The sequence below is a fragment of the Poeciliopsis prolifica genome, unplaced genomic scaffold (assembly GCF_027474105.1).
Source record: "Poeciliopsis prolifica strain line A6 unplaced genomic scaffold, Auburn_PproV2 SCAFFOLD025, whole genome shotgun sequence".
NCBI classification, from domain to species: Eukaryota; Metazoa; Chordata; class Actinopteri; order Cyprinodontiformes; family Poeciliidae; genus Poeciliopsis; species Poeciliopsis prolifica.
Window position 1 is genome coordinate 5,753,053 of NW_026562400.1, and position 24,303 is coordinate 5,777,355.

The 24,303-nt window shown below is 35.0% G+C and overlaps 3 protein-coding genes across 5 annotated transcripts; all 3 read left to right on the top strand.

Annotated features, from left to right (window-relative positions):
- Positions 1–304: 304 nt before the first annotated feature.
- Positions 305–7,364, top strand: mrps15 (mitochondrial ribosomal protein S15). The gene is made up of 8 exons (XM_055047408.1): positions 305–557; positions 2,456–2,518; positions 2,594–2,669; positions 3,732–3,780; positions 4,622–4,706; positions 4,819–4,877; positions 5,291–5,482; positions 5,663–7,364. Exons 1-8 carry the CDS (start codon positions 407–409, stop codon positions 5,762–5,764), a joined length of 777 nt encoding a protein of 258 aa, XP_054903383.1. The 5' UTR covers positions 305–406; the 3' UTR covers positions 5,765–7,364.
- Positions 7,365–8,421: 1,057 nt separating this feature from the next.
- LOC129370948 (cornifelin homolog) lies at positions 8,422–10,084 on the top strand. The gene is made up of 4 exons (XM_055047249.1): positions 8,422–8,485; positions 9,203–9,347; positions 9,450–9,586; positions 9,782–10,084. The coding sequence occupies exons 2-4, from the start codon at positions 9,236–9,238 to the stop codon at positions 9,884–9,886; spliced, it is 354 nt and encodes a 117-aa protein (XP_054903224.1). The 5' UTR covers positions 8,422–8,485; positions 9,203–9,235; the 3' UTR covers positions 9,887–10,084.
- A 2,055-nt stretch (positions 10,085–12,139) lies between these two features.
- oscp1b (organic solute carrier partner 1b) lies at positions 12,140–23,258 on the top strand. 3 transcript variants are annotated; one of them, XM_055047369.1, is made up of 11 exons: positions 12,140–12,353; positions 12,761–12,802; positions 14,671–14,825; positions 16,280–16,447; positions 17,500–17,580; positions 17,672–17,775; positions 18,070–18,198; positions 20,147–20,216; positions 20,388–20,527; positions 20,655–20,718; positions 21,919–23,258. In XM_055047369.1, the coding sequence occupies exons 1-11, from the start codon at positions 12,242–12,244 to the stop codon at positions 22,036–22,038; spliced, it is 1,185 nt and encodes a 394-aa protein (XP_054903344.1). In that variant the 5' UTR covers positions 12,140–12,241; the 3' UTR covers positions 22,039–23,258. The 3 variants fall into 3 exon arrangements, with proteins under 3 accessions (XP_054903344.1, XP_054903345.1, XP_054903346.1); XM_055047371.1 differs by lacking the exon at positions 12,140–12,353 and adding an exon at positions 12,365–12,457; XM_055047370.1 differs by lacking the exon at positions 12,761–12,802.
- Positions 23,259–24,303: the final 1,045 nt, after the last annotated feature.

The following is a 24,303-nucleotide window of genomic DNA, read 5'->3' on the forward strand; positions in this document are numbered from 1 at the left end:
AGATAGAATAACACAATGAAGTACTTAGTCAATTAAAAATGGAATAAAGGAGAAAAAACACTTTGCCCATTCTCATATACTCATCTAGAAAATGGTGACATCAAATTTCCTATTGTTTTCAAATTCCATAGGAATCCTTTTAATTGTCAATTTATTGTTAATAGAACTAAAACACTGTCTATATTTTTTATCTAATAATTTTGCATATGTTTTAAAGTGAAGGTAATTTTATCGATGTTATCTGGGATTGTTAGTTATACCTACTTGTCCAATCCTTTTCTCACGCTCTGCTAGTAGAGTCTGTCTAAAATGGCGGACCTCTTGTAGCGGTCGTGTGTGATTACATGTCACACTTCAATCATTTTCAGCGGAGTTATTTGATGCGTATTTATCTATAATCTAAATCATGTTTTCCAGTTTTGGCCTGCGGGCCATTCTGAAGTCTTCCGTGGGTGTTTTGCGTGAAAGTTCCGGTCTGTACCCCGCGGTGTCAGTCAGACCTTGGAGCTGCTGCGCTTCGGCTCAGTTAGCAGGAGCTGCAGCTAGCAAAGACAAAGGTGGGTAAAATAAATTAAAACCCACATGAAGGGTGATCAGAAAATGGATGGGTGAATGGATGAAGTAAACACTCTTTCAATATCTACCATAAATGTTAGAAAACTGCTGACGGAGCCTTGCTGTCGTTTGTACCGTCACCAGCAGTGAATTATGTCACCTTACTCTACTTTTTTACGGAATATTATTCAGACCGAACACTATAATTATTTTACGAAACATATTATAAAAAAGAATGTACACCCCCTTTCAAGCTCTTGATATTTACACTTCCCATCTCAAAGTGAAATCATCTGGTCTTTGCAGGTTCTAATATCATTTGAATCTGACCTCAGCGCAACTGAAATAGAATAAAACACATTTTGTATGTGGAAAAGTAAGTACACCCCATCTACCTCTGCAGGATTTAGAAGGGAAAGTTGCAGCCAGATGCCACTTTAATATGCAGGTGTTAAACTGGTCATTTGAAAATTCGGTCACCTTTATTAAAGGAAGAGTTTTGGTAGTTTGTTCGTTTTACAAACGCCACCCTTGCTGGTTAGGGAAGTTTTCTTAACTTACCTTCAAACTATTAACAATCTGTACTGTCACAGAATGAGACATTTGCAGCTAAAAGGGGTCCAGTTACTGGTACCAAACAAGGTTTTAACAAGTTCTTGATTCAAATTTAAATGAGTAAATTTGCTAATCCAGAATTAAGGGTTGTTGCCTGAGCCTGCAGCCTGACTACTTTACCAGCTATTCTATAAATAAAACAACAACTTGGATCACAGTTTAAAAGGATTTTATTTCAGACATAAGTACAGTCATAAATAAAGCTGGATATCAAGTCTAAAAACAAATGCCCAAGTTCAGAAATAAAAAACAACAAACCATAGTTTGTTTTATGTTGTTTATCTGTCCTGTTCACAGCCATCGATAGAAACAAAACTTTTACCATCATAAAACTTTAAGAGACTTCTGTTCAAGCACTTAGTGTCTCCACATAGTAAGAAAAGACACATAGGTTAATAAAAATGTTATGAATAAATTCTCTGTAATATCCTAAGAATAGATTATTGAGAAAAAAGAGATCATGAAAACAAAAATGCTATGTGGATAGAAAAAAGTAAATTTTTTGCTATTTTTAAAAAAGTTTTCAAAAGACATGACTAACAACATAGGCTATCTTCACTGCAAATCTTTATCCAACTTCTCACCACATCTTTCATCATTCTCATATCTGTACCATCAAGAGAAGCTTTGCCTTCATTTCCCCCTTTAAATCTGCCTTATTATCATCACACACAACCTGACAAAAGTGGACTTCTTCACTTTTTGGCATGTTACAGCTGCAAAATTCAATGAGTGTTAGGATTTTGTGTTATGGACCATAGGCAAAATTATAAATTGTTTTCCTTCTTCAAATAAAAATTTAATAAGTGCATGCATTTCCCTGCACTGAGCTGATACTTTTTAAAGCTAGGTTTTTTGCTGCATGACACAGAAAGGGAACCTGGGAATCAGTTACACAGTTGGTTGCATTTCTAATGAGAACTAATCAGAATTTCAGGAAGCCACTTCATTGATGATTGTGATGATATAGAAAACCACTATCTTGTCACTATCGGTTGCATGCGTAGTTGTGCTATCTGACATGCAGGATAGACATGTTATGTTGCTTATCTTGGTTATATTCTTAAAGTGTTTTCAGGCAGTTGCACAATTTTATCATGTTGACCAGTTTCTTCATCAAAGAAATCTTGGTCTCAATAATTCAACAAGAAAATATTTATAGTGTTTTGTTTTGTCAAAGTGAGATAATGTAAAACGGTGAAGTCACACAACTGCTGTTTTGTTTGTAGACAGATGCTTCCTCCTGCATGAGAATTGAACTTTTTTCTTTGTCTTTTGGCTTCAGGAATCTTTGCAGTTCAACCACCTGTGAGACATTATGCCCGTGTTGCAAAGACAAAGAAGACAGGTGTGCATTAAGAACCAAGTGTGCATATTTTGGATAAAAGCAAGTCTTCTCATGTGAGTAATTGGTTTCTTCCAGGCCCAGAAAGCCAACTCAGTGATCTTCCTCCAACAATGCTGAAGATGGAATATGCATCTGTCCCACTTGCTCAAACGTAAGACAAAACATTTTGGTTGACCCTGCAAGCTGAGAAAAAAATAGTGTCTTGCAAAAGTATTCAGATATCCTGAACACATTGTATCACCATAATTACAATGTATTTAAATGTAATTTAAATACATTCACAGAATAACGCAATTGTGACATAGAAAGAAAATAAGCTGTGTTTTGCAAAATATTCTACAAATAAAAAAGGCAGAAAGTGTGTATATATATATAATGTCTAATTTTTAGTGAGCCTCTGTTATTTTGACACCCCTTAGTAAAATTAATTGCAACAAATTGCCTTAAACACCTTTTTAGTGATTAGATTCCATCTGTTTTTGATGTTGATTTCATCTCTTTTTAAGGGCTCATTGTAACTTTAAAAAGTAACTCAAGGTCAGGCAGCCTGGATAACAGTGTCCACAACTAACAGTTTTCCCACTGATTGATTCACTCACCTGGGCTATGGATCTCTGCAACTCCTCTAAAGTTACTAGAGAGAGACATCTTTGCTACTGTTTTTGATTGAAGCTCTTTTTACCAGGTCTGTTAGTGTAGGTGCACAGCTATGACTTACTTGGTTTTCATCTGTTTTATCTTCACGTAAGAGACTGAACAGTTCTCTTTAAGATGGAATATTGTTTTATAGCCTAACCCTGCTTTTAATGTTCTCTGATAAATTTCTTAATATTTATACTTAGTTTTTATTGCACTGGTGTTCACTTTTGAGGTCATAATTTGGTTTAGGGGATTTACAGGCTTGCTTTTACCTTTACTTTCAAGTAATTATGTTTAAATGCAGACACATGCAACACTTTTCAGATATAACATTAAAATTATTCTCCTTTAACTGTTATGCTCAGTTGCACAGTTATTCTGTTCTTTGTGCTGGTCCATTGCATAATATCTCAGTAAAATACATTGCAGACTGTAGTTGCAGACCTTTTCACAAAATGGGAAGTCATTCAAAGGATGGCAATACTATTGCAATACATTTGCAACAGAAATATTATGTATTTCTATTTCAGAATGAATTCATGTTAATTAAACATGGTTATATTTGTGTTTACAGGACAGACGATCTTGTTAAACGTCTTCTTTCACTGGAACTGGCAAGTCATGTAAGAACTCATGGTTTAAAATAACACTTACTATGGTTTCAATGGGTGTTTTGTTTTTAAAACTTGGAAGTTTATATGTTATTTACATGCAGTATTTATTAACAATACCTGATGCTACACAGAAAAAAAATGGTTGACATAAATAGTAACTTTTCAGTTCATTTTATTTCAAAACTGAAGTTATATTTCTATTCAGTTTCAGTCAAATTGTCATTTTTTACGGCACTGAGATGTTTTAATGTCTGTCATCTTGGAACAAAACAGCATTTGGTCAGAATGACATTTTCCACAATAATTAGCAGGGATTGTACAGATAAGACGAAAGACAGTGAATTGTAACAGGGGGTTTCCCATTCACTTCACAACTGAATATGTTCAAATAGATGTTGTAATTGGGGAGCTGTGGTGGAGCAGGAGTAAAGCACAACCTACATATGGAGGTCATAGTTCTTGTTACGGCCATCACAGATTTGAGTCCTGCCTTGGTTACCATTGCCACATGTCTTCCACCTCTCTCATTACTCACTTTCTTGTCGATTCACTATCAAATGAAGTCCACTAGAGCAAATAAAACCTTTAAAAAATAGATGTTGTAATGAGCCAAAAAAAAAAAAAAAAAGATGATGATGATGATCAAAGAACCAAACGTTTTATTTTTAGCTTGACTTGGAACTGAATTCTTGATGATCTGAAATACTCTCTGGAATAGACCCATATTAAGCTTTACTCATCTCACCAGCTTCCCTGTTCCCTCTGGAGAAAAGCATGTTTTCCCCCTTGAGGGGATTGCCACCTATTTTAAATTCAGTAATGATTATAGCTGTGTTATCTATGTTCTCAGAAGGAAAAGCTGCAGCTGAAAAAGGAACAACTGATTGCAAAAGTTCAAAGAGATGAGAATGATCGCAATTCAGTCGAAGTCCAGGGTGAGAAGCTGTTAATGTTGCATGTGATGTCTCTATTGAAATTTAAAGATAAGTGCAACCTTATCTTAATCGAATCAGATTTGAATTCCCCTTCTGATGTTTCTCATCGCAGTGGCTGTTTTGACTGCAAGAATTCGAAACTATCAGGACCATTTGCAAAAACACCACAAGGTGAGTGAAATGAAGTCTTCACACCTTGTTTGTTAAACAGTTTTTGCACATTCTTTATGAAAATAAAAAAAGCATGATTTAGAGTCTTGTCTTGACAAGTTTCATGTGTCAGCTTCACCTCATTTTAGCTTCCTTTGGTGTGAAGTGTGTATGTGCTACAGGATTTCCTGTGTACTAAGCCCACATAAAATAAAATGTGTACAAGCACAGCCGCGGTCGGAAGTTTCCATCTTACGTCACACTTAGAACATTTTAATCATTAAAACTGAGGGCAGAGGTTGTGAATTTAAATACCATCTCTGTGACATCAATGAGTTGCATATGTTTTCATAAGCAAAACAAGTGGATGTCATCTCATTTTTAGTTTTTTAGATGGAATTTATGGTTTATTTTAACATGTTGTTTCATGCTAGGACAAAGCCAACAAGAGGCGCATGCTAATGGCCATTGATCGCAGGAAAAAGCTTCTAAAAAACCTCAGATTGGTTCATTTTGACACCTTTGAGAGAGTGTGTGAGCAGCTCGGCATTACCTACACCTTCCCTCCAGAATACTACAGACGGGCCACTCGCCGCTGGCTGGCTAAGAAAGAGTTCTGTATTAAGGTAATAATCAAATAAACTAAATTTTTTGAGCATATTGATATTTTTTATTGTTATTTATGTATTCCACTGTTTGGTTTTGTAATAATTTATTAAGGATTGCATTCCGTCACAGCATAGCATCAATGTTTTTTTTTCACACCCAAACCAACCCTTGTCCTGTGTTTTTTTTTTTTTTTTCAGGTTTTCAAGGCTGTGCAGAAGCAGAAAGCAGAGCAAAATATGAAGCGGCAATTATCCACCACAGAGACAAAGGAAGCCAAGGCACCAGAAGCCCAAACATAATGAAACAAACTAGTCTGTACAGCTGGCTGCTCTCAATACTTGAGGCTTATGTTTGATTGTTTCATCTCAGACTTTTACATTTCATCTTCTTTGTTTCCAACCTAAAGTTCTTTTGTTTGTCTTACAATATCAGCTTATTGGAAATAAAATTTCAAAGAAATCTTTGTTTTTGGCATGTGCAACTCACAACACCAAAGGCTGATTTTGGTTTAGAAAAAAAGACTTACAGTGAATCTAGATTCCTAAAAAAATTTAATTCTGAGAAAACAAAAGTGGGGTTCAATTTAACAAGAAAACCCCAGCCTGCAGATTATGCCTTCTATCTAAGCTTTCAATCACACAGTTTTAACTCAGTCAACAATATTTCACTTTTTCATTCTATAGCAACCTATTTCCTGGTATAAAGTCTGCTTTATGCTATGTTTTGAATCCAAATAACTTTGACACTTCCTTGTCCAGAAGATATGGCTTTAGATTTTGTTTCCCTACATTTTTTAAAATGCAGCTCAACTTAAAGCCTTGTGATTTATAATAAAACATTTAAACCTTTTGCACATATACACATTACAAACTAAAACTTGTAATGTGTATGACTAAACACTCACTCACCAGTTATTTTTCGGGTGGGCAAATAAAGTACGTCATTTGTGAAAAACAAACTTTCCATAAAGGCAATCTCCAACATTCCCAACAAAAACTAGAAGAGTTATTTTTACTGTGTGAAGCTTGTTGAATGAATAGGATATCTAAACTGTTGAAAAAGTTGTTAAAGTGTATAGATTGGCCTAGATATTAAAAGATATGTTGAATGATAAATATAATAAAACAAACATGGGGTGTAAGTGAGTTTGGCACTGTGACTTCTCAGTTTGGTCAGAACTATGTTGGGACAGTCAGGTAGGGAGTGTTGACAGGGATACAGATGTGCAGGCAACATGAGAGTCATTGCTTTTCTAAAGAGCATGTTGGCTTTCCACAGAGATAGGACTGGGTAGGGCTCCCTAAATCTAAGTAACTTCATCCTAGCAACAGAAATGAACTTTCTGTTATAGGTTTTTCCACAAATCTTTTCTGGAAAAAATATATTTAAAAAACTATAGTAAACATGTATTTAATTTTAACATTTTTTTGTTTGTTGACAAGAGTGGAGAACTAACCTTTGTAATGAAAGCTTTTTTATAAATCAAACAATCCAGTTACATTCAGATATGATGTAACAATTTTTGCCCACATGCATGAGCCTTCAGTTTCCTCCAATGAATACCTTCAGACTATGGCATATTACAGAGCCATGTCATGTAAGGTCTCATGTTTTTGCTAATAATCAGATGGGAATTCCAAGGGCGTAACTTCACTATAGTTGTGTAGCTGTCAAACATTATTGGAAGATGATATTTGTCACACTGGTCAAACTCAATAAGTCTAACATGGTTTTTATCAGAGAGATTGTTTTTGGTGGGTCAGGGGAAATCCTTTCTTCCTATTTTCATGGAGCATAAACATGTTAATTGCATAAATTACTTTTTTGGTACAGGTAATCTGTCTCTGTCATTTTTTATGTTCTGCCAGTAGGCAAAAATAAATTCATTCTAATTCATAACCTGTCTACAGTCATAAAATAATTTAAACTGTATTTAGATCTTGAACAACAGCTGAGTTTTCTTCTTGAATAAAATTCACCATTTAAATTGGAGGGCGTTTCATGCATTGAAACTCTAAAATAAGCAACAACAAAAAAAATTGTTTAAATGTATGATTTTATGTGCCTGGATGGCATGACAGATAAATTGTATGATGATACTACAGTGATTCTGCATAGTATTATCTACAGAATCTGGCTTTCAACAGTGTAATAAAAATGATTTAAGTAATGTGACACCAAAAGCTTGTAACTTCAGCCTGCCTCCTGCTGCTGTTTCCTTGTAAATCCTACATCCTTAAATAATGGGCAACTGTGCTACTTTTATTATTTCTTAAAGACGTTTCAACTCTTATCCAAAAGAATTCTTCAGTTCTGAACATTGTTAAAAGTAACAGACATAATTTGAAGTCAGAACAGTCACACTAACGGGGCTAATTCGGAAACTAACGGGGGAAATAAGACGTGAGTTACTAGTGCTACCCTCATTTAACAGAATCCTTACAAATTACGTCATTTGAACACTTTATGTGTGATAAACCGTGTTTGGGTCCTCTATTTAAAAAAAAGGAATTAAAAACTGAAATGTAGCCTCTCCCTCTTGCACCCCTGCAGGTAACTACATGTTGCCGATTGTACTGCATTCCTCATCAAACACCAACTGAAACCAAAACAAACACTTGCCTCAGCTGTCCTCAGGCATGTTAAAGCAGGAAGATAGGCCTACTCAAAGACATCGCCACAGTTATAGACTCTCCCCCCACTGAAAAAGATCAGTGTCTCACTAAACATCTACATCTATACTGTGGTCTCAACAGTTCTCATAAATATATTCATTTATTGAACAGTGCTTTTATGGGGAAAAAATACTTTTAAACTGGGCTCATCTTCTTGTGAGCCACAAAAGCCTTAGAAAAGCATCAGTTGCCGTTAACTGTCCTAGTTTGCATTCCACACAGATCTTTGTCATCATCAGAAAACAGCAGTTTGTTGGCAAACCAGCATTTCACAGCTCATGCTCGTCACAGTTTCCTGTGTGGTGTGAGGCTTGTCAGTTTGATCAAACGGAGTTCAGACTTCTGGTAAGTGACATGTTTGCTCTCTATCAGCAAATTAACTTAACCATCCTCTAGTGATTTAATTAAACTATTTATTCTTGGACTTGCTAATCAATTTGGGACATTTTTGTTTGCAAATTAAAACTTTCATGATGCAATTTAATGTAATTTTATACTTTTTTTTCCTCACTTCCTCGTGGTTGTGCCTCCTAATTATGGTCACATTTACGTGCCTGGTTACAAAAGCATAGTTACTTAAACCAAGGTTAAGGTTATGCGTTCTTCTGAAACTACTGAATATAAAATATACAACAAGATATATTTTAAAGGCATATTTGTCATAAGAAAAAAACGCTGGTTTTCTAGAAGGATTGCCTGAAACTGTTTGTTAAGCCTATATTTGCATAAAAAACGGTGCTAGGCTGTACAATTGTGGAAAAAGCAAATTATTTCTTTACTCAATTGGTCAGTGCTTCTCCACTGCACAGATTAGTTTCTTTGGCATTAAGAAAATATGTGAAAACTTTGTTGAACAACTTCAATTTGTTGAAAGATTAATAAATTCTGATTCCTAAAGACATGGCCTACAACTAACATTTGCTGTATTTTATTGAACAGTAAAATGTTTAACTGGAATAGCTTTCTACAAATAGCCCAACTCTGATGATATGTAAATGTTTCATAAGCATGTTGTGTCTTGTAATGCATGGTGATCGCTTATTTCACCCTTCATTTTTGCAGGGTGAAATAAAACTCTCCTCTCCAGTAGTTCAAATGTCAAACCCAGTGGTCACCAATCAACCTGGTGCAGGAGGCTATGGGACGAATGTCCAGACCGGAGAGTGGAGCACTGGCTTGTGTTCCTGCTTTAGTGACTGCTTAATCTGTGAGTGCAATCATGTCATTTATTTATGTCCTGTGCATATGGTTTATAAGAGTGAGAAAGATATAGTGCTGTCGGTCAAACTGTCTCAATATGTGTTTTCAGGTGCTTTTGGTTGCCTCTGTCCAATTGGTCTAAGCTGCTACACTGCAAATAAGTATGGCGAAAACTGCTGCCTGGGTTGTGTGCCAGGAGGCATGACTGCCATGAGGACTCATATGAGACTGACGTATGGCATCCAGGTACAGAATCAGTCAATTCCTGTCTCATGTGAAGAAAGGGAGATTTCTTGCAAATATGTAGATCTTATGAAAGGCAGAGATTTCACAAGCAAATGAAATACTGTGCTTTCCGTAAGATTTTGAGAACTGAACTTGCATGCATTTCTTCATTCAAGTTCCCTATTGTGAATTTTACTTGTCATTATTTAACCACAGGGGACGGTGTGCAACGACGCCCTCATGACTTTTTTCTGCGGACTTTGTGAACTGTGCAGGATGGCCCGAGAAATTCGCATCAGGAATGGAGACATTTCAATGTAACATGAGGATTTTATAATAAGTGTAATTCTGTTCAGAATACAATTTTTTTTGTATATAGCATGCTTTTACTGAAAACATCTTATGTGCATGTCTAAAATGATTTAAACATTTCACACCCTTGTCATGTTTGTGTAAAATTAGAGAATGACTCAAAATGTACAAGGTATATGAATATTTTATTAAAAATCAAACTGCTTATATGGGTTCCAAAATGTCAAATTAATCCCTTAATGTACAACCACAAGGAAAGAGGCTTAATGAACTGGACAATGATATTATTTCTCCTTTAATAATTCTATGTCAGGAATTTCTATCCCCTGTTCTGAAATATATATGGTCAGCTTAATGTCACTTGATGACAACACTGAAAACAATAATCAATTCTGCGTTTTTTTTTTTTTATATTTTAAAAGCAACATGAACTTGTTTGTATTCGCTTTTAGTTGCTTGTAAACCTTTCTTTTGTTCTCTTGCAAAGTGTTGATAAAGATAAAGTTTGTCTCTGTTTGTTAGTGTGTAGAACACAGATTTGAAATAATGATTAGTTGCAATGTGAATGCAGTTCACTGTCACCTACATCATCTTCAGCCTGTCAATAGGCTTGGGTTCATTGTTGATGTCTGCTGACGAAACCTTTTGGGCCTTTCAGATTAAGGCCTGCAATAAATGGTAAACAGTGCAGATTTGTCATCTGACAGGAAAATAACTCCAGCTCTGGGCTTAGCTGCTTGTTTAAAGAATGTTTTAGATCATGGTGTTTTAAAATCATAATATCAAGCATAGACCATGAAAATTTGCAAGGTAAGTATCTGTATAAAGCTATCTCTTGCTTTGGCCATTAAATTGTGTTCTCTGTTCACATACATTATTACTTTAATAACATTTTATAATCTCCATGCTATAGTTGCACAAAAATTTAATTAATATTTTATTATATATAGAATTGGATAAAAAAGTATTTCTCACTTACAGATGTCTTAGTATTTTCTTTTTTAGTCTCAGAATCATAGAACTCAATTAAATATGTCAAAATAACCAGAGAAAATTCGAAAAGCATTGTTAAAAGTAGAACTTTTGCCAATAGAAAGCAAATACTTAGAGAGTATTTGCTCTCTAAGTATTTGTAGAGAGCAAATACTTTCAAAATCAGATTCCTTATAAAAACCATCATTAAATCAAATTGGACTATTGCTAGTCCATTACTTAACTTGCATATAATCAATCACATCGTTACAACCTGACAAATTCAGGCAGAAGAACTAGACAATTCCAAATCTAAGTTTTCCACAACATAAACCCTTTGAAGTCAGTACTTGTAGTAGCTAATCTACTTTAGAACATTGAAAACACTTCCAATGACAAAATCTACTGTTTACTGTATGTTCATATGACCTCCAAATGACACAAATTCAGAAGATTTTACTTCTGGCTTTATTGGGTCTTCATATGCCAAGTCTCTATGGCTTATAATTTCTTTATGTTAACAGCAGCTTTCTCTTTACCAGGTTTGAATGCCTGGCAAAGTTTAGTCATGTCTTCTAATTTTCCCATCTGAGCCGAAAGTCATTTTACTTCTACTTGCAGGAATTCTGGAGTTACCAGTAGAAATGCACTGTGAGACATTCAAAGCTTGAGACATAGTTTAAGACCCAGCCCTGATGTAAACTTCTTTACAAGCCTATCATTGAAATATCTGGTGCAGTTTTTGGTCTTTATTGTGCTGTTTGTTCACTGATGTTCTCTCATAAACCTCGAGGGTTTCAGAGAAACGTTGTATTCATACTCAAGATTAAATCGCACACAGATGGGCTCTATTTAACGATTAGACTAGACCTGGAAGCAATTGGGTTCACAGGATTTTGTTTAGAAATTTAAGAGTAAAGAGGGCTTAATAATGGAAACAAATGTCTCACTTTTATTTTGTGACGTTTTCTGCGTACTAATGTTCAGTACTTGGATGATAAGATACAAATACAACGTATGTAGTTTGTAATGTAACTTGTCTGTATTTAATTTTTGGAAACGCATTCAGTTGAGTTTATTTGATATTTTGAATAGCATCATAAATAAATAAATTTACATGATTTTGTAATATTCTAATTACCTCTACTATAAGCAAAGGGTATGCTGACTTTTCTTTCCCACTAAAGTCGCATCAAAAATATTATTTCTCCCTCTTGGTTCAACGAGGGTCATACGCATACGCGCTTTCGTCACTGCTTTGTGATTGGCTCTTTTGTTCGTGGCCTGGCAACCAGAAGCGGCTTTACCAAACACACAGACCCTTTCATAGCAACTAGTTAGAGGTGTCCTGCAATTAGCTTGATAGGAAGATTCAAGACGTCAAATTCAAACATGTCTACGAGGACTCTACCGCTGCTTTTTATCAACCTCGGCGGAGAAATGCTGTACATCCTGGACCAGCGGCTTCGAGCTCAGAATATACCCGCTGACAAAGCTAAGAAAGGTAGCGAGCTTAGCAGCTATTCAGCTAACAACACAAATGTCACTGTGCTCCAATAAAACGCAGATGATGCAGTAAGAGGAGGTCATTTGCCTGTTCATCAAATGGTCAGTGTGCCTTTAAATTGAGGTGATACAAAAAATATATATATTTATTTATATATATATAGATAGATAGATTATCAGACAGTAAGCAGTTAACATTATAGAATCAAATAGTTGGATTAGTTTGCTCCCCCTTAGAGTAACTTTTAAGAAGTGGGGGGTTCAGAACAGATTTTACTGTCCTCTGTTGCCTATAACTAAATGTTGTTACATAATGTCAGCGGAATTATACTTCATTAGAGATAATTGAAATTCTATTTTTAAAATCATAAAGTTTTTTAATGCATTTTCTCTTGATTCATAAAGTTTCCACTGTACCTGCCTGGATAGAGGAAGACAGAAAGAGAGGTATTCAGTGTAAAAATGCACTTCTGCATTAGATGCTCTGCTCTGCTTTGGCGTCGCTGAACTATATGCGTTATTTAAACTACAGAATGTGCGGAACAAGAAATGTGCATCATAATAAGTCAAAATATCATCAAAAATGGATTTATTTCAGTAGTTAGACTCAGAAATGGGAACTTGTTCATTACACACAGAGATATATTTTTTCAAATTTTTAGAAAAACAGAATTAAATTCAATAAAAAAGAAACTTGAAATAAATCACACTGTGTGCAAAGAATCTTTAGAAGAGCTTCAGTTTTTGAATTAAATTACTGAAATAGATTGTTGTCTCATTTATATTGTAATTTATTAAATGCACCTACAACAAAGACCTGAAAAAGAAGTTGTTCAGAAATTCCCAGTGATTATTAGTCACATAAGTTACTGAGTTACACAAATTGCATGCTTGGTACAAACTTAACATTGTATGAGCTTGCAATGTGTAGCTACAAAAGTGTTTTATCCTATCACTGTAATTTAAAGTGTTTATAAGTTACAAAGTTCCACATTGCCTTTTAGATTCCAATTTACTACATAAAGCAATGTATTTGTTTAATCCAAAAATTACTCCTTTTGCTTTCTGCGGATGTCGTGGTGGTTGTGTCTTCCTTTGTTTTCAGCAGGACAACGCATGGGCTGATATCAGATTCTCATGAAGACCTTGATTAATAATCCCACAGTATCCAAATATTTACACAAAATTAAACTGTTTAATAGAATATAATTTGTTTATCACTGTACAAATGTACAATGAGATTAAAGTCAGTGCAATAAAGTTATATATATATATATATATATATATATATATATATATATATATATATATATATATATATATATATATATATATATATATATATATATATACATATATATATATATATATATATATATATATATATATATATATATATATATATATATATATATATATATATATATATATATATATATATATATATATAAAACCAAAGTATAATTAGTGTATGTGAGCATTCAGAGTGTTGATTGCTTTTGATAAATACATAAATCATCTAACATAACAGTTATTCCTACTAATGTCAAAACAATATAACATTGATACAGTTCTTGAAATCCTAGGTCAATTGTCATTTTGATTTTTTTATGTCCATAAATTTAAGTAAATATATAGATCTAGACATCGACTGAATTTAGTTATCATTAGTGCTTACTGCGCATAAAATTATGCCTTTTTTCATCTCTTCATGTAGTAACAGAAGTTTAACAAACAGATATCATCTGCTCAGCCAAGCAGCCTGCTTTCAAGTGCATAACAGATTGCAGCTCACCACCATATGTTTCAAAACAGCTTTACTGCAATAAGTGTGATGCAGGCTGCTGCTTTAGTTGCACCCCATAAGTGTCTGGTGAAACTAAATGACTGATCATGCTTTTCATGATCAGTCACAATTCCAAACAGCCAAATCTGTCATCGTTGTAAGCGAGGGAAGACAGTTGGATGCTTTTGTTTCCAACTTACCAGCATAGTGGAGGTTTTTCACTCCTTTACCTAATGCTCCACGCAGTCAGCATTTGTTATTCCAGTACCTTCTCTGAAGACAGCAGATTAACCTCAACATCTGAGGGGGGAAAGGAGCTAAAATCAAAGACAACGTAACAACAGACATACATGACACCAAACAGTTATAATGCTGCTGCTTTCTTAGGTCCTGCAGGATAAAATCATATCGACCAACCTTTAGCTTTAGCGTGCAAAAATGCCTGCTTCTCTGCTTCCACTGTTGAAAGTTCTCTCCAAAATGTGTTTATACTGTTTGAACTTTCTGTTGTATTTCTTTGCCTGATCAGTTATGAATGACATCATCACCACCATGTTCAACAAAAAGTTTCTGGAAGAGCTTTTTAAGCCACAGGAGCTTTATTCCAAGAAGGCTCTACGAACTGTGTTCGACAGACTGGCCCATGCGTCCATCATGAGACTCAATCAAGCTAGCATGGACAAGGTAATACTTTCCTGTATGGTTATGTTTATTCATGGATGACCTGGAAATTAATCATATTAATCTAATTTACAATAATGATAACATGTAGTGCTAATACTCATGCACCTTGAGCCTTCATGTTTTTTCTTTACATCTACAAACTTCAACATATTTTCTTGTAAATGTATATGGTAAATCAAATTGAATTAGATCATGATCATAATTTGGAGAAAAAAAAATATCAATGGTTTCCAGGCTTATCAGAGATGTTTTGCAGGTAAAAATCTGAAAGGTCTGGTGTACATTCAAGCCCATTTACTCTTAAGACCTTTACATTCTCAGGTTACAAACAGCTGTTCTGTAAATGCATCAAATGTTTGTTAGAACACATTAATTAACAAAATTACTTGCAAAAGCATGATAACTCAGTATTTTCATGCTCTATTGCCACAAACCTGAATGTATTTTCTTAGATTTTTCCGACCAAAATATAAGTCCTTATAAGTCCATCTAATTGCCTTTGAAAATTCAGAGCCAACCTGTTTATAAGTTATTCTTAAGTCATCCCAATATTTAAACATTTCACACACAGTGGACTGTTTAAATATTGGGATTTCAATTCGTCATCTCAAATGGAAAAACGATGTCTTAACTGCAAACCCACCAAGACATAACTGCCCACCTAAAAGCCAAATGAGGAGTGTGTTAATTAAAGGAGCAGCCACAAGGCTTTTTGTATCTAAGCAAGAGCTGTAGGGAGCTACTGCTTAAGTGGGAGAATAGGTTGACATTTTCCTCTGACTTCTTGTCTTCCACTCTATGAATCTGTCCTTGATGAAAGAGTGGGAGGAAGAGAGCAAAAAGAACCCAGAAGCTTCTTAGGAAGGCATAAAACATATTGAAGCATTCATTCTGGTCACATAATGCCAAAGCTAAATGTTTTGGTCCTAATGTAAAATCCAGTGTGTTCTGGTAACTAAAAACTACCCATCTACAAAGCATCCTCATGGATATGAAACATGGTGGTGGCAGCATCGTGTTTTTTTTTTTTTTTCCATCAGGGACAGAAACATTGAACAGAGGGTTTGGGTAATGGTACTTTTTAGCTATTTGTTTGTAATATATTTTTTAAATTTTATAATTTTCACTTCACTTCACTTAAAAACCCAGCAAAATTCCATTTAACTTTATGGTTGCAATAAGAAAAAGTTCAGGAAGTGTGAATACTTTTCCAAGGCTTTGTATGCATCACATCAACATCAAATTAAAACTCCCTGTATGTTTTAATCTGAGAGGACTCTAGCAAAGTACTAGTTGTACAGTTGTACAACTAGAGTACTACTGTTGTATTGGTGTTTTATTGGCTAGACGAGACTGAATCGCAGGACTAATATGTGTCTCCCCCTGCTGTTTATTATGCAAAAACAGATTGTGTTTCTGAGGAGACGGTGATGTTGTACTGTTCTCCTCCACAGCTTTATGACCTGATGACAATGGCTTTCAAATACCAGGTTCTTCTCTGTCCCCGACCAAAGGACATCCTGCTTGTCTCCTTCAACCACATGGATGCAATCAAAGACTTTGTGAAAGATACTCTCAGCATCTTGAGCCAGGTCGATGAAACTTACCAGCAGCTTATAGAGGTACAGAAGATGAGTGTGCTACGAATGGTGTATTAATTATTATTAAAAAATATATAATAAAGTACTGGATATGCTCTACTGACCAGCAGATTTAGCTCTCTCGCATGAACTGAAGTTAATCTCTCAGAGCTTGTCATGCATTAAGATTCACTGCTCCTTCTAATGCAGGATTTTAAAAACTGCAGTGCAGTTATATGGCTAACACAATGTGGTCCTTCAAAGAACAGAAGAGATAATTTATAAAAAGCTTTGTAATAGAATAGTGACTATAAGACATAATTAGATGCAAAAAAGATACCATAGTAACAAAAAGGGCTTTTTGTTTTGGCCTTTTAATGTAAAGCATGAGAAAAAGATTTTAGCTGTGGACTGGAGATTTATATGTGTTATGCATATGTTTATGTTGTTAAAACAAATATCTAAATTGTTTAATAGGAAAATATATACATACAAATACTGTATATTCAGTTAAAAGCAGATGTTTTTGTATGAAAAAATTCATAATGTTCTTGTCACTCTTAGCTATTACTCCAAAACCAATACAAAAAGACAGATTTCAGTTTGCAAGTGAACTTGGGAACAAATACCTAATTAATTAGACACTTCTTCTGATGTATTTTTAAACAGAAATTTTCTATTTTATTTGGTGGAAATAGAGGAGCTTTAAGGGCTGAGAATGGCAAGCCTGCTTTACAGTAAAGGGAAAGCAACATCCTGTTACATGGGTGTTTTGCTGCTGAATGGACTGGTACGTTTCACAAGATGCATGAAATCACAGGGAAAAACATGTGAAAATATTGAAGCAATATCTCAAGACTTCTGGGATGAAGTCCCAGAAGTCTTCATCCCTATTCTGGTGGTATGAAGACTCATACCACCAGGATATCCTTAAGACAAATGTCTTAAGGATAGTTAAATCAATATTTTAGATTCTAAGCCCTGATCTCAGTTCCATTTAAAATTTATCTGAAGAGTTGAAAAACCTTTGACAAATATTTTTATTATGTATAATTATTCTTCAAAAACTATTGCATGTATTATTTTCTTTTCAGATGTATACACCCTTGTCTAATGGTGAATTCCAACTGATAAGACAAACCCTTCTCATTTTCTTCCAAGACATGCATATAAGGGTAATTCTTTTTTCATATTTCCTAAATTTTAGACACTTATTGTAACTGCTGAGGCATTTTCGCCATGTTCTGCTGCTGTGTTTTTCGCTAGGTGTCTATTTTCCTAAAAGACAAAGTGCAGAACTCAAATGGCCGCTTTGTGCTTCCTACTAACGGTCCTGTGCCTCGTGGGACCCAAATTCCTGGTTTGATTAGGTGCTAAAGTACATTTATTTTATCTTTGTGTTCCTTGGGTTTTAATGTGGACTTTATTAACCAAACACTATAATCCAATGGTAATTCTCCATATGCATGTGTAGCATGATTGTTTTGCGTCTAATTTCTGAAGGACTGTTATTGTGATTTATTACTGTTAAATAGTATTATAATTTTTAGTTTTTCTAATACTTAACTAAGATGACATGCAAAATCAAAAGATACTTTTGATCTGCACATAAAAAAACTAAAGACCTTCTTGCTATGTTAATATATTTTCTATCTTATTTTCAGGATTTTTAGCTGTTCTGGCGAAGAGTTGACCAGACTACAGTTCAATAATGGAGGGAACTATAGTTCTGCATTACGGGAAGGCTCTTTTGAAATGTTTGGCAATAGAGTCACAAAGCTTGGGACAAACATGTAAGATCTTTTATTTTCAAGTTAATGATGGAGAAGAAACATTGAGCAGTATTGCAGGTGAAGATAATTACTTAAGATTTAGAGGCTTCTGGATTTTGTCAGTTTTTTTGGAAGCAGTTCAAGAATGAACAGTTTTTTTACGATGCTTATTTCCATAGTGCAGTGGTTCTTAACCTTTTTTGAGGTATCGAACCCACCAGTTTCATATACGCATTCACTGAACCCTTCTTTAGTGATAAGTAAAGTATGATTTTTTTTTTCCAAATTCAAGATATAGGTATATGCTTTTTTTTTTTTTATTGGTGCACAAAATGAGTCATGCATGAACATCACCTTGCTCAAAGAACAAAACCGACACAGTGCATAAACTCACAACAAATTACAGTATTACTTTATTCTGGTCCCCAAAAAATATTTTTCACTTATTTTATATGCAAATATACATCAGTTATATCTGGACTGATGACGTGATAGAAAACCTAATGCGGTTTTCTCCTCAGTGAGATTCTGACACTGGGAGCAGGTTACTGATTTCTCAGTCAGGTTGCAAACCTGAGGCCAGCAGGTGTCAGTCAGTTATGGTAGATCTGAAATTTGGTTTGATGACGTCAATATGAGAAGCTGCAGACTGATTGGAGGAACCAAAGAGCTAGGCAAAGGTAAAGGCAAATCTTCTGAATATGGGATATAATTAATTTAATTTCACATAAATATCGTGGTAGAAGCCATTTGTTTGTTTAAACTTAATCATATATATTTGTCCTTTTTGATGTTTGTTGTGACGTTTACTGCAAACGAACGAGGTAATTTGCTCAGGATTTGTAGTTTATTGAACATTCGGAAATTACGCCATAGCGAAGGTAAACAAAGGTGAAACAACCCGAACAGGTGATCAACTCTAAACCTCTCGCACCTTTTCACTTTATGGTCTAAGCACACCCATTCCCGGGGCAACCGCCTGCGCCCTGCAAGCCGAGCAGAGATTACGTTCAAAACATTCAGTCCGTTACGATATCAAGTTTCCAGGCTTGATATTTAGCTCTCGATTATTAATAAGCCTCAGATGAACACAGCGGTGGTTGATTAGCTCATTTAAACTCCTGCTCTGCTAGTCAGTCGGTCTTTGAGTCCCTTTTTTATTTGTTAACGGAACCGAAACTTACTGAATTACACAACACCTTGTTGAAACAATAATTACTGATTATTAATTTTAACACGTTTTGTTTATTTTTATTATTATTTGATGAAGCTAAAAACGGTTTGGATCTTGGTGAATATTTTTGATAAGCCTGTCAGAAGAGAAAGTTCTGGTCTCCGCGTTCTGGTGGCATTCAGGACGCTGAGTCGATCTATTGCCGAGATCGACTCAAAAACCTTCCCGCGATTGACGTATTGAGCACCCCTGTTGTACATATCCGTCCGACCGCTTTCTTTTTTTGCTCGACATCTTTAGTATGAATTAAAATATTGAGAAAAAACCACACGACGTACAACTGCGACAGCCGTTGACAACTGCGCGCACTAAGTCCCCCGCAGCACTGATTGGCCAAGCGATATCACGTGATCCTCTGCAGGAAGTGATGGCCAAGCGGGCCGTGCCATCACGACTCCACACAAGTGTGTCTTTACCTCCGCGGCAGAGGCTCCGCCGAACCCCTGAGTTCGACTAATCGAACCCCTGGGGTTCGATCGAACCCAGGTTAAGAACCACTGCCATAGTGTGATTTTACTTTAGACCTTATCTACATTCTGTTGGTGCATTCGTTTCTAACCCAAATCTCTTAAAAATTTGGTCAATTAAATGTACAAATTTATTTTAAATGAAAGTTTAGTTGAGTCAGTTCCTGCTTTTGGAAATAAAAGATTTGGGGGTTGTTTTACACACTTGCATGGTATAAACTTACATGGATTTGTATTTAAATACTCTCTTTTTTTTGTTTTTGTTCAGGTACAGTGTAAGTCGCCCTGTTGAAACACAAATGTCTGGCACCTCTAAAAGTTCTGCTCAGCACACAAAGGTTAAATGTTGTTTTTTGTTTAGCATTGAAATAGTTTAAATAACTTGTGGTATGTGTTGTCTTCATGCAATGTTTAGAATACATTCATCATGTGGTTGAAAGTTTTCATGTTCTATGCTTACTATCAGTAAGGGGTGTACTGAAATGAAAAAAACTTTTGTGCATCTACAGGTCAATGCTGCCCCAAACCCTCTGGCTAAAGAGGAACTGAATCTGTTGGCCAGATTAATGGGAGGTCTAGAAGTCCAGAAACCAGGAAGCACAGACACTGGTTTCCGGGTGAATCTCTTTGCCACAGATGAAGAAGAAGAGTAAGTGTCCCGTTAGGCGTTTCACAGAATTCAACTGTTCAACTGTTTTTTCTGCCTGAAACAAACAAACAAAAAAAGATTTAAACCATTAAGAAAAAACATATTCCTTATGTCATTTTTCTTGCAGAGAAGCATTAATATCAAGACCCAATGAGCTTTCATATGGAGTCATAAGCATCCAAGCAACAAAGGTAAATAACTCGTCTGTCCACATTAATTACTTCTGTAGAGAGGAATATGTCCAGTACTATGTTCTGCAACACATTTTATGGCAGACAAATAATATTTTGTCTGAGTGACAGCACAGGGCAGTTCGTATTAGTCATCAGTAAATTAAGTTGCCATAAAAAGAACATACCTTGTGCTTTGTGTGCTTTTTATTGTGTGCTTCAGCTGTTGAGTTCATAATTACCAGTGTGAGCAGAAATTTAAAATCTAATATCTAAGAAGCTAAATTGAACAAAACACCTTGCCTGCTGGTCTAAAGCTTAAGTCAGCTTCATACAATGTCTTACAGTTGTGTTCTTAAACATTTTCACATTTTTGCTACAAATGCAATCTATTATGCATTTTATTTGACTGCATAATAAAATGCAGTCAAATAAGGATAATTTTTTCTTTCACTTCTATAATGCTTTATAACTTAAAATCTGAAGAGTCCTTTCTCTTAAGTCTGATGTACTTTAATGAAATACAGTTCTGACGTTAATTTAGCTTACATGCTACACGCTAAATGTGGCAGAAAACTGATACTGCACATCATTCTGAAAACCCTGTTATGAAGGGATATGAGTAGAGCTAAATACAGGGCAATAGTAGAAGAACAAGTCGAAGGCTACACAAGACCTTGAGGAGGGGATGAAGTTTACTTTCCGGCTCTCCGTAAAGTGAACCTAAGCATAACCCCCATCTAAGTAGAAAGTCTTAATCTTAGAAAGACAAATCTCATTCATTTGACTCAGTCAAAATTTAGACCTAAATCCAATTGAGAATATGTGTCAAGGCACTTTTCAGTGCACTCTAGTTGATCCTGAGCTAAATTGCAAAGCAGAATAAATCTTGTTTGGTTTTCTTGGTTTTCCTTGTTTTCGCCTCTTTTTTTCCATCCAACTTCACTCAAGGAATAAAAGCTACTACACCCACCCCAACATTTTCACAGCACCCAGAACACACAAGACATTAGACACTAAGGTTATATCTGGTTATTGGTATGAATACTCTATCAAGACACTTTAAGCCCTCTTTTACCCCTTATAAGCAGACTGAATGATTGGACTAAAGTTAACGATCGGGGATGTGAAGCTTTGCTTGTTTAACAGGATTTACTGCTTTAGGATTCCCTGTGATTAGCAAGCCAACATAATGATTAGCAGATTACTTTGTCTTTTCAGGATCAACAAGCCAACGCAGAACTGACCAAGATCATGGGAGAGTTCACAGAGTCTGGTGATCCATCTTCAAGTGCCAGTAGCAAAGGAGATGACCTTTTGGCCATGATGGACGGCTTGTGATGTAATCACCTGGACAGAAATCCCCAAAGCAGTGAGAGGAGTCCACACTACTGAAGATCAACCTGCACTGTGGTTATAACGTACAAATATCCAGCAGTAAGCTGACAGTCAGCCAGAAGACTTTGTTTTTGTGATGGCTTCAAGATGTGCATGGGAGTAAGGACTCCAATTGGTCATCAGCTGATGCTTTTTTGCTATTAAAAACAAAGAATGAAAGGAAACCAGCACTAAAGTCTACTAGTAAGTTTCTGTAAAACAGGAGGGTTGAAAATGTCCCTCTGAAAATACAGTAGATGTGTAACAATATGTTAAACATGTGCATGTAGTAATATCCTTTTTTCTATCAGTATACATTTCTTTCATTTCAAATAATTTAATTCTAGATATCAGCATATAAATTTATCACATTACCGCTGATTATGGAGCGAGTAGCTCAAAATTTCTTGATTGTTTTTTTTATGATGGTTTGAAGTTTACAAACACAAGTGTTGTAATACTTTTACTCCAGTTATGATTTGAGCTGTTTTTTCCAGGGTGGACCGATAATACCACATAATACTTCAGTAACTCTTAATATGAAGTTTGTGCACAATTCAGAATTTCTTGTCATCATACATACAGCCCCACTAATACTTGGATAGCAAACGGCATCTCAACCACACACTGCTAATGAACATCAATTCAAATATTAGTGGGAGGGTGATGAGGGGGGTTGATCAATTTTAGCCTTTGTGCTTTATTTTAACCCTATTTGGATTAGAGAAAATCCACATGCAAAATCGTATAATTTGTAAAATCATTGAAATTGTTTTTATAAGCACGCCACCCTGAAAAAGTAATAGATCAAGTCCCATTTGACTTTTACAACTGTAAAATAGATATAGGAGTTAAATATTGAAAAACTTTCACTCTACGCTTTGATGTAGATTTATATTTAGATGCAGCTCAACAATTTGCTTCTTGGTGGCTATCTTGTTTTAATACAGAGCAATGCAATGCAAGAAACAGTCTAAACTGTACATATTTTTATGGAGAACTATTTATTAAATTGAACTTTTCTGTGTATATGGAGGAATTGCTGCATTTCATAAGTTATTAAATGTGCAGTTTATTGTTTTAAATACATTGATGAAAACATCACCAGCATGAACATTGACACAATACATATATACCTGTATGCAGGTGCATCTTAATAAATTAAAATCTAATTAAAGAGTTCATTTCAGTTTTTTAAATCATCACCTACATAGTACAACTTCATTGAAACACAATGACATATCTCAAGGGTTCATTTTGTCAAAGTGAGGATTATGACTTATTGTTAATCAAAACTAAAAATTCAGTTTCACAAAATCAAATCTGGAATATTACAAAACACTCATAAAAATAACTGATTTTAAATATGAAAATGCTTTTATGCCCCTATTATCATTAGGAAGGTCTATACTGTACATCACAAAAACATTTTCTTTTACAGTTGAATTACACCGCTATGTTAGAAAGTTTATTCATTAGTGTTATGCTATAACAGATTTTCTGTTAAACTTGTTTGAGGTTTTCAATAATTAAGCCATAATGATCAAGACGAGCAGAAATAAACTCTCGTAGTGTATCACTGTGTGAAATGAGTCTAAAAAAAAGTTATTTTTTGTGAGTTTTTCTACTGAAATGTATTAACTTTTTGACCTTATTTATTTGAAGGCAGATAAAATTGGCTTTCAATGACTTTTTGTGACAGGAGCATGGTGAAAATTAAATCTAACACTAGAGGGTGCTCTTGGAATTTTTTGAAGATTAAGCAAGCACATTTTTTATTCACTGCCACAGACTTCTAAGGTGTACCACTACCAAAAATTTTTTGGGTCAAGGTGACACATTATGATTGATCTTCGCTAGCCCAGTTTTACTTTTTTACTGGGCTACTCATTATCCAATTTAATTTACTTCATAAATTACTTTTCTTCATTTAGTTGTGAAATAATTTTCCACAAAACTATTCTATTTGAAATTCAGTGCAATAAGGTAAACTGATTTATTATATTTCTCCTCACTTCTTTGATATTTAATACATCAAACCAGATCATCAAAGCCAACGTCTCTTATGTTAATCCTCAGTGATGCACTTACCTTTAAAGTAAACATTTCCTGAGAATTGCCATAGTGACAGCACTAACTAACAGAGATAATGCGTGTGTGTGTGTGTGTGTGTTAGGTCTGCCTGCAGACGAGTCAAAGTGAGACTGTCTGCACTCCCCCAGTCAGCCA

Excerpts from the sequence above, each read along its gene's own strand:
- mrps15 (XM_055047408.1), top strand. The coding sequence starts at position 407 with ATGTTTTCCAGTTTTGGCCTGCGGGCCATTCTGAAGTCTTCCGTGGGT. Across the intron at positions 2,519-2,593 it reads TGCAAAGACAAAGAAGACAG|GCCCAGAAAGCCAACTCAGT; the intron begins GTGTGCATTAAG and ends GGTTTCTTCCAG. Across the intron at positions 5,483-5,662 it reads AGAAAGAGTTCTGTATTAAG|GTTTTCAAGGCTGTGCAGAA; the intron begins GTAATAATCAAA and ends TTTTTTTTTCAG.
- LOC129370948 (XM_055047249.1), top strand. The coding sequence starts at position 9,236 with ATGTCAAACCCAGTGGTCACCAATCAACCTGGTGCAGGAGGCTATGGG. Across the intron at positions 9,348-9,449 it reads CTTTAGTGACTGCTTAATCT|GTGCTTTTGGTTGCCTCTGT; the intron begins GTGAGTGCAATC and ends ATGTGTTTTCAG. Across the intron at positions 9,587-9,781 it reads GACTGACGTATGGCATCCAG|GGGACGGTGTGCAACGACGC; the intron begins GTACAGAATCAG and ends ATTTAACCACAG.
- oscp1b (XM_055047369.1), top strand. The coding sequence starts at position 12,242 with ATGTCTACGAGGACTCTACCGCTGCTTTTTATCAACCTCGGCGGAGAA. Across the intron at positions 12,354-12,760 it reads CGCTGACAAAGCTAAGAAAG|TTTCCACTGTACCTGCCTGG; the intron begins GTAGCGAGCTTA and ends TGATTCATAAAG. Across the intron at positions 20,217-20,387 it reads GTTCTGCTCAGCACACAAAG|GTCAATGCTGCCCCAAACCC; the intron begins GTTAAATGTTGT and ends GTGCATCTACAG.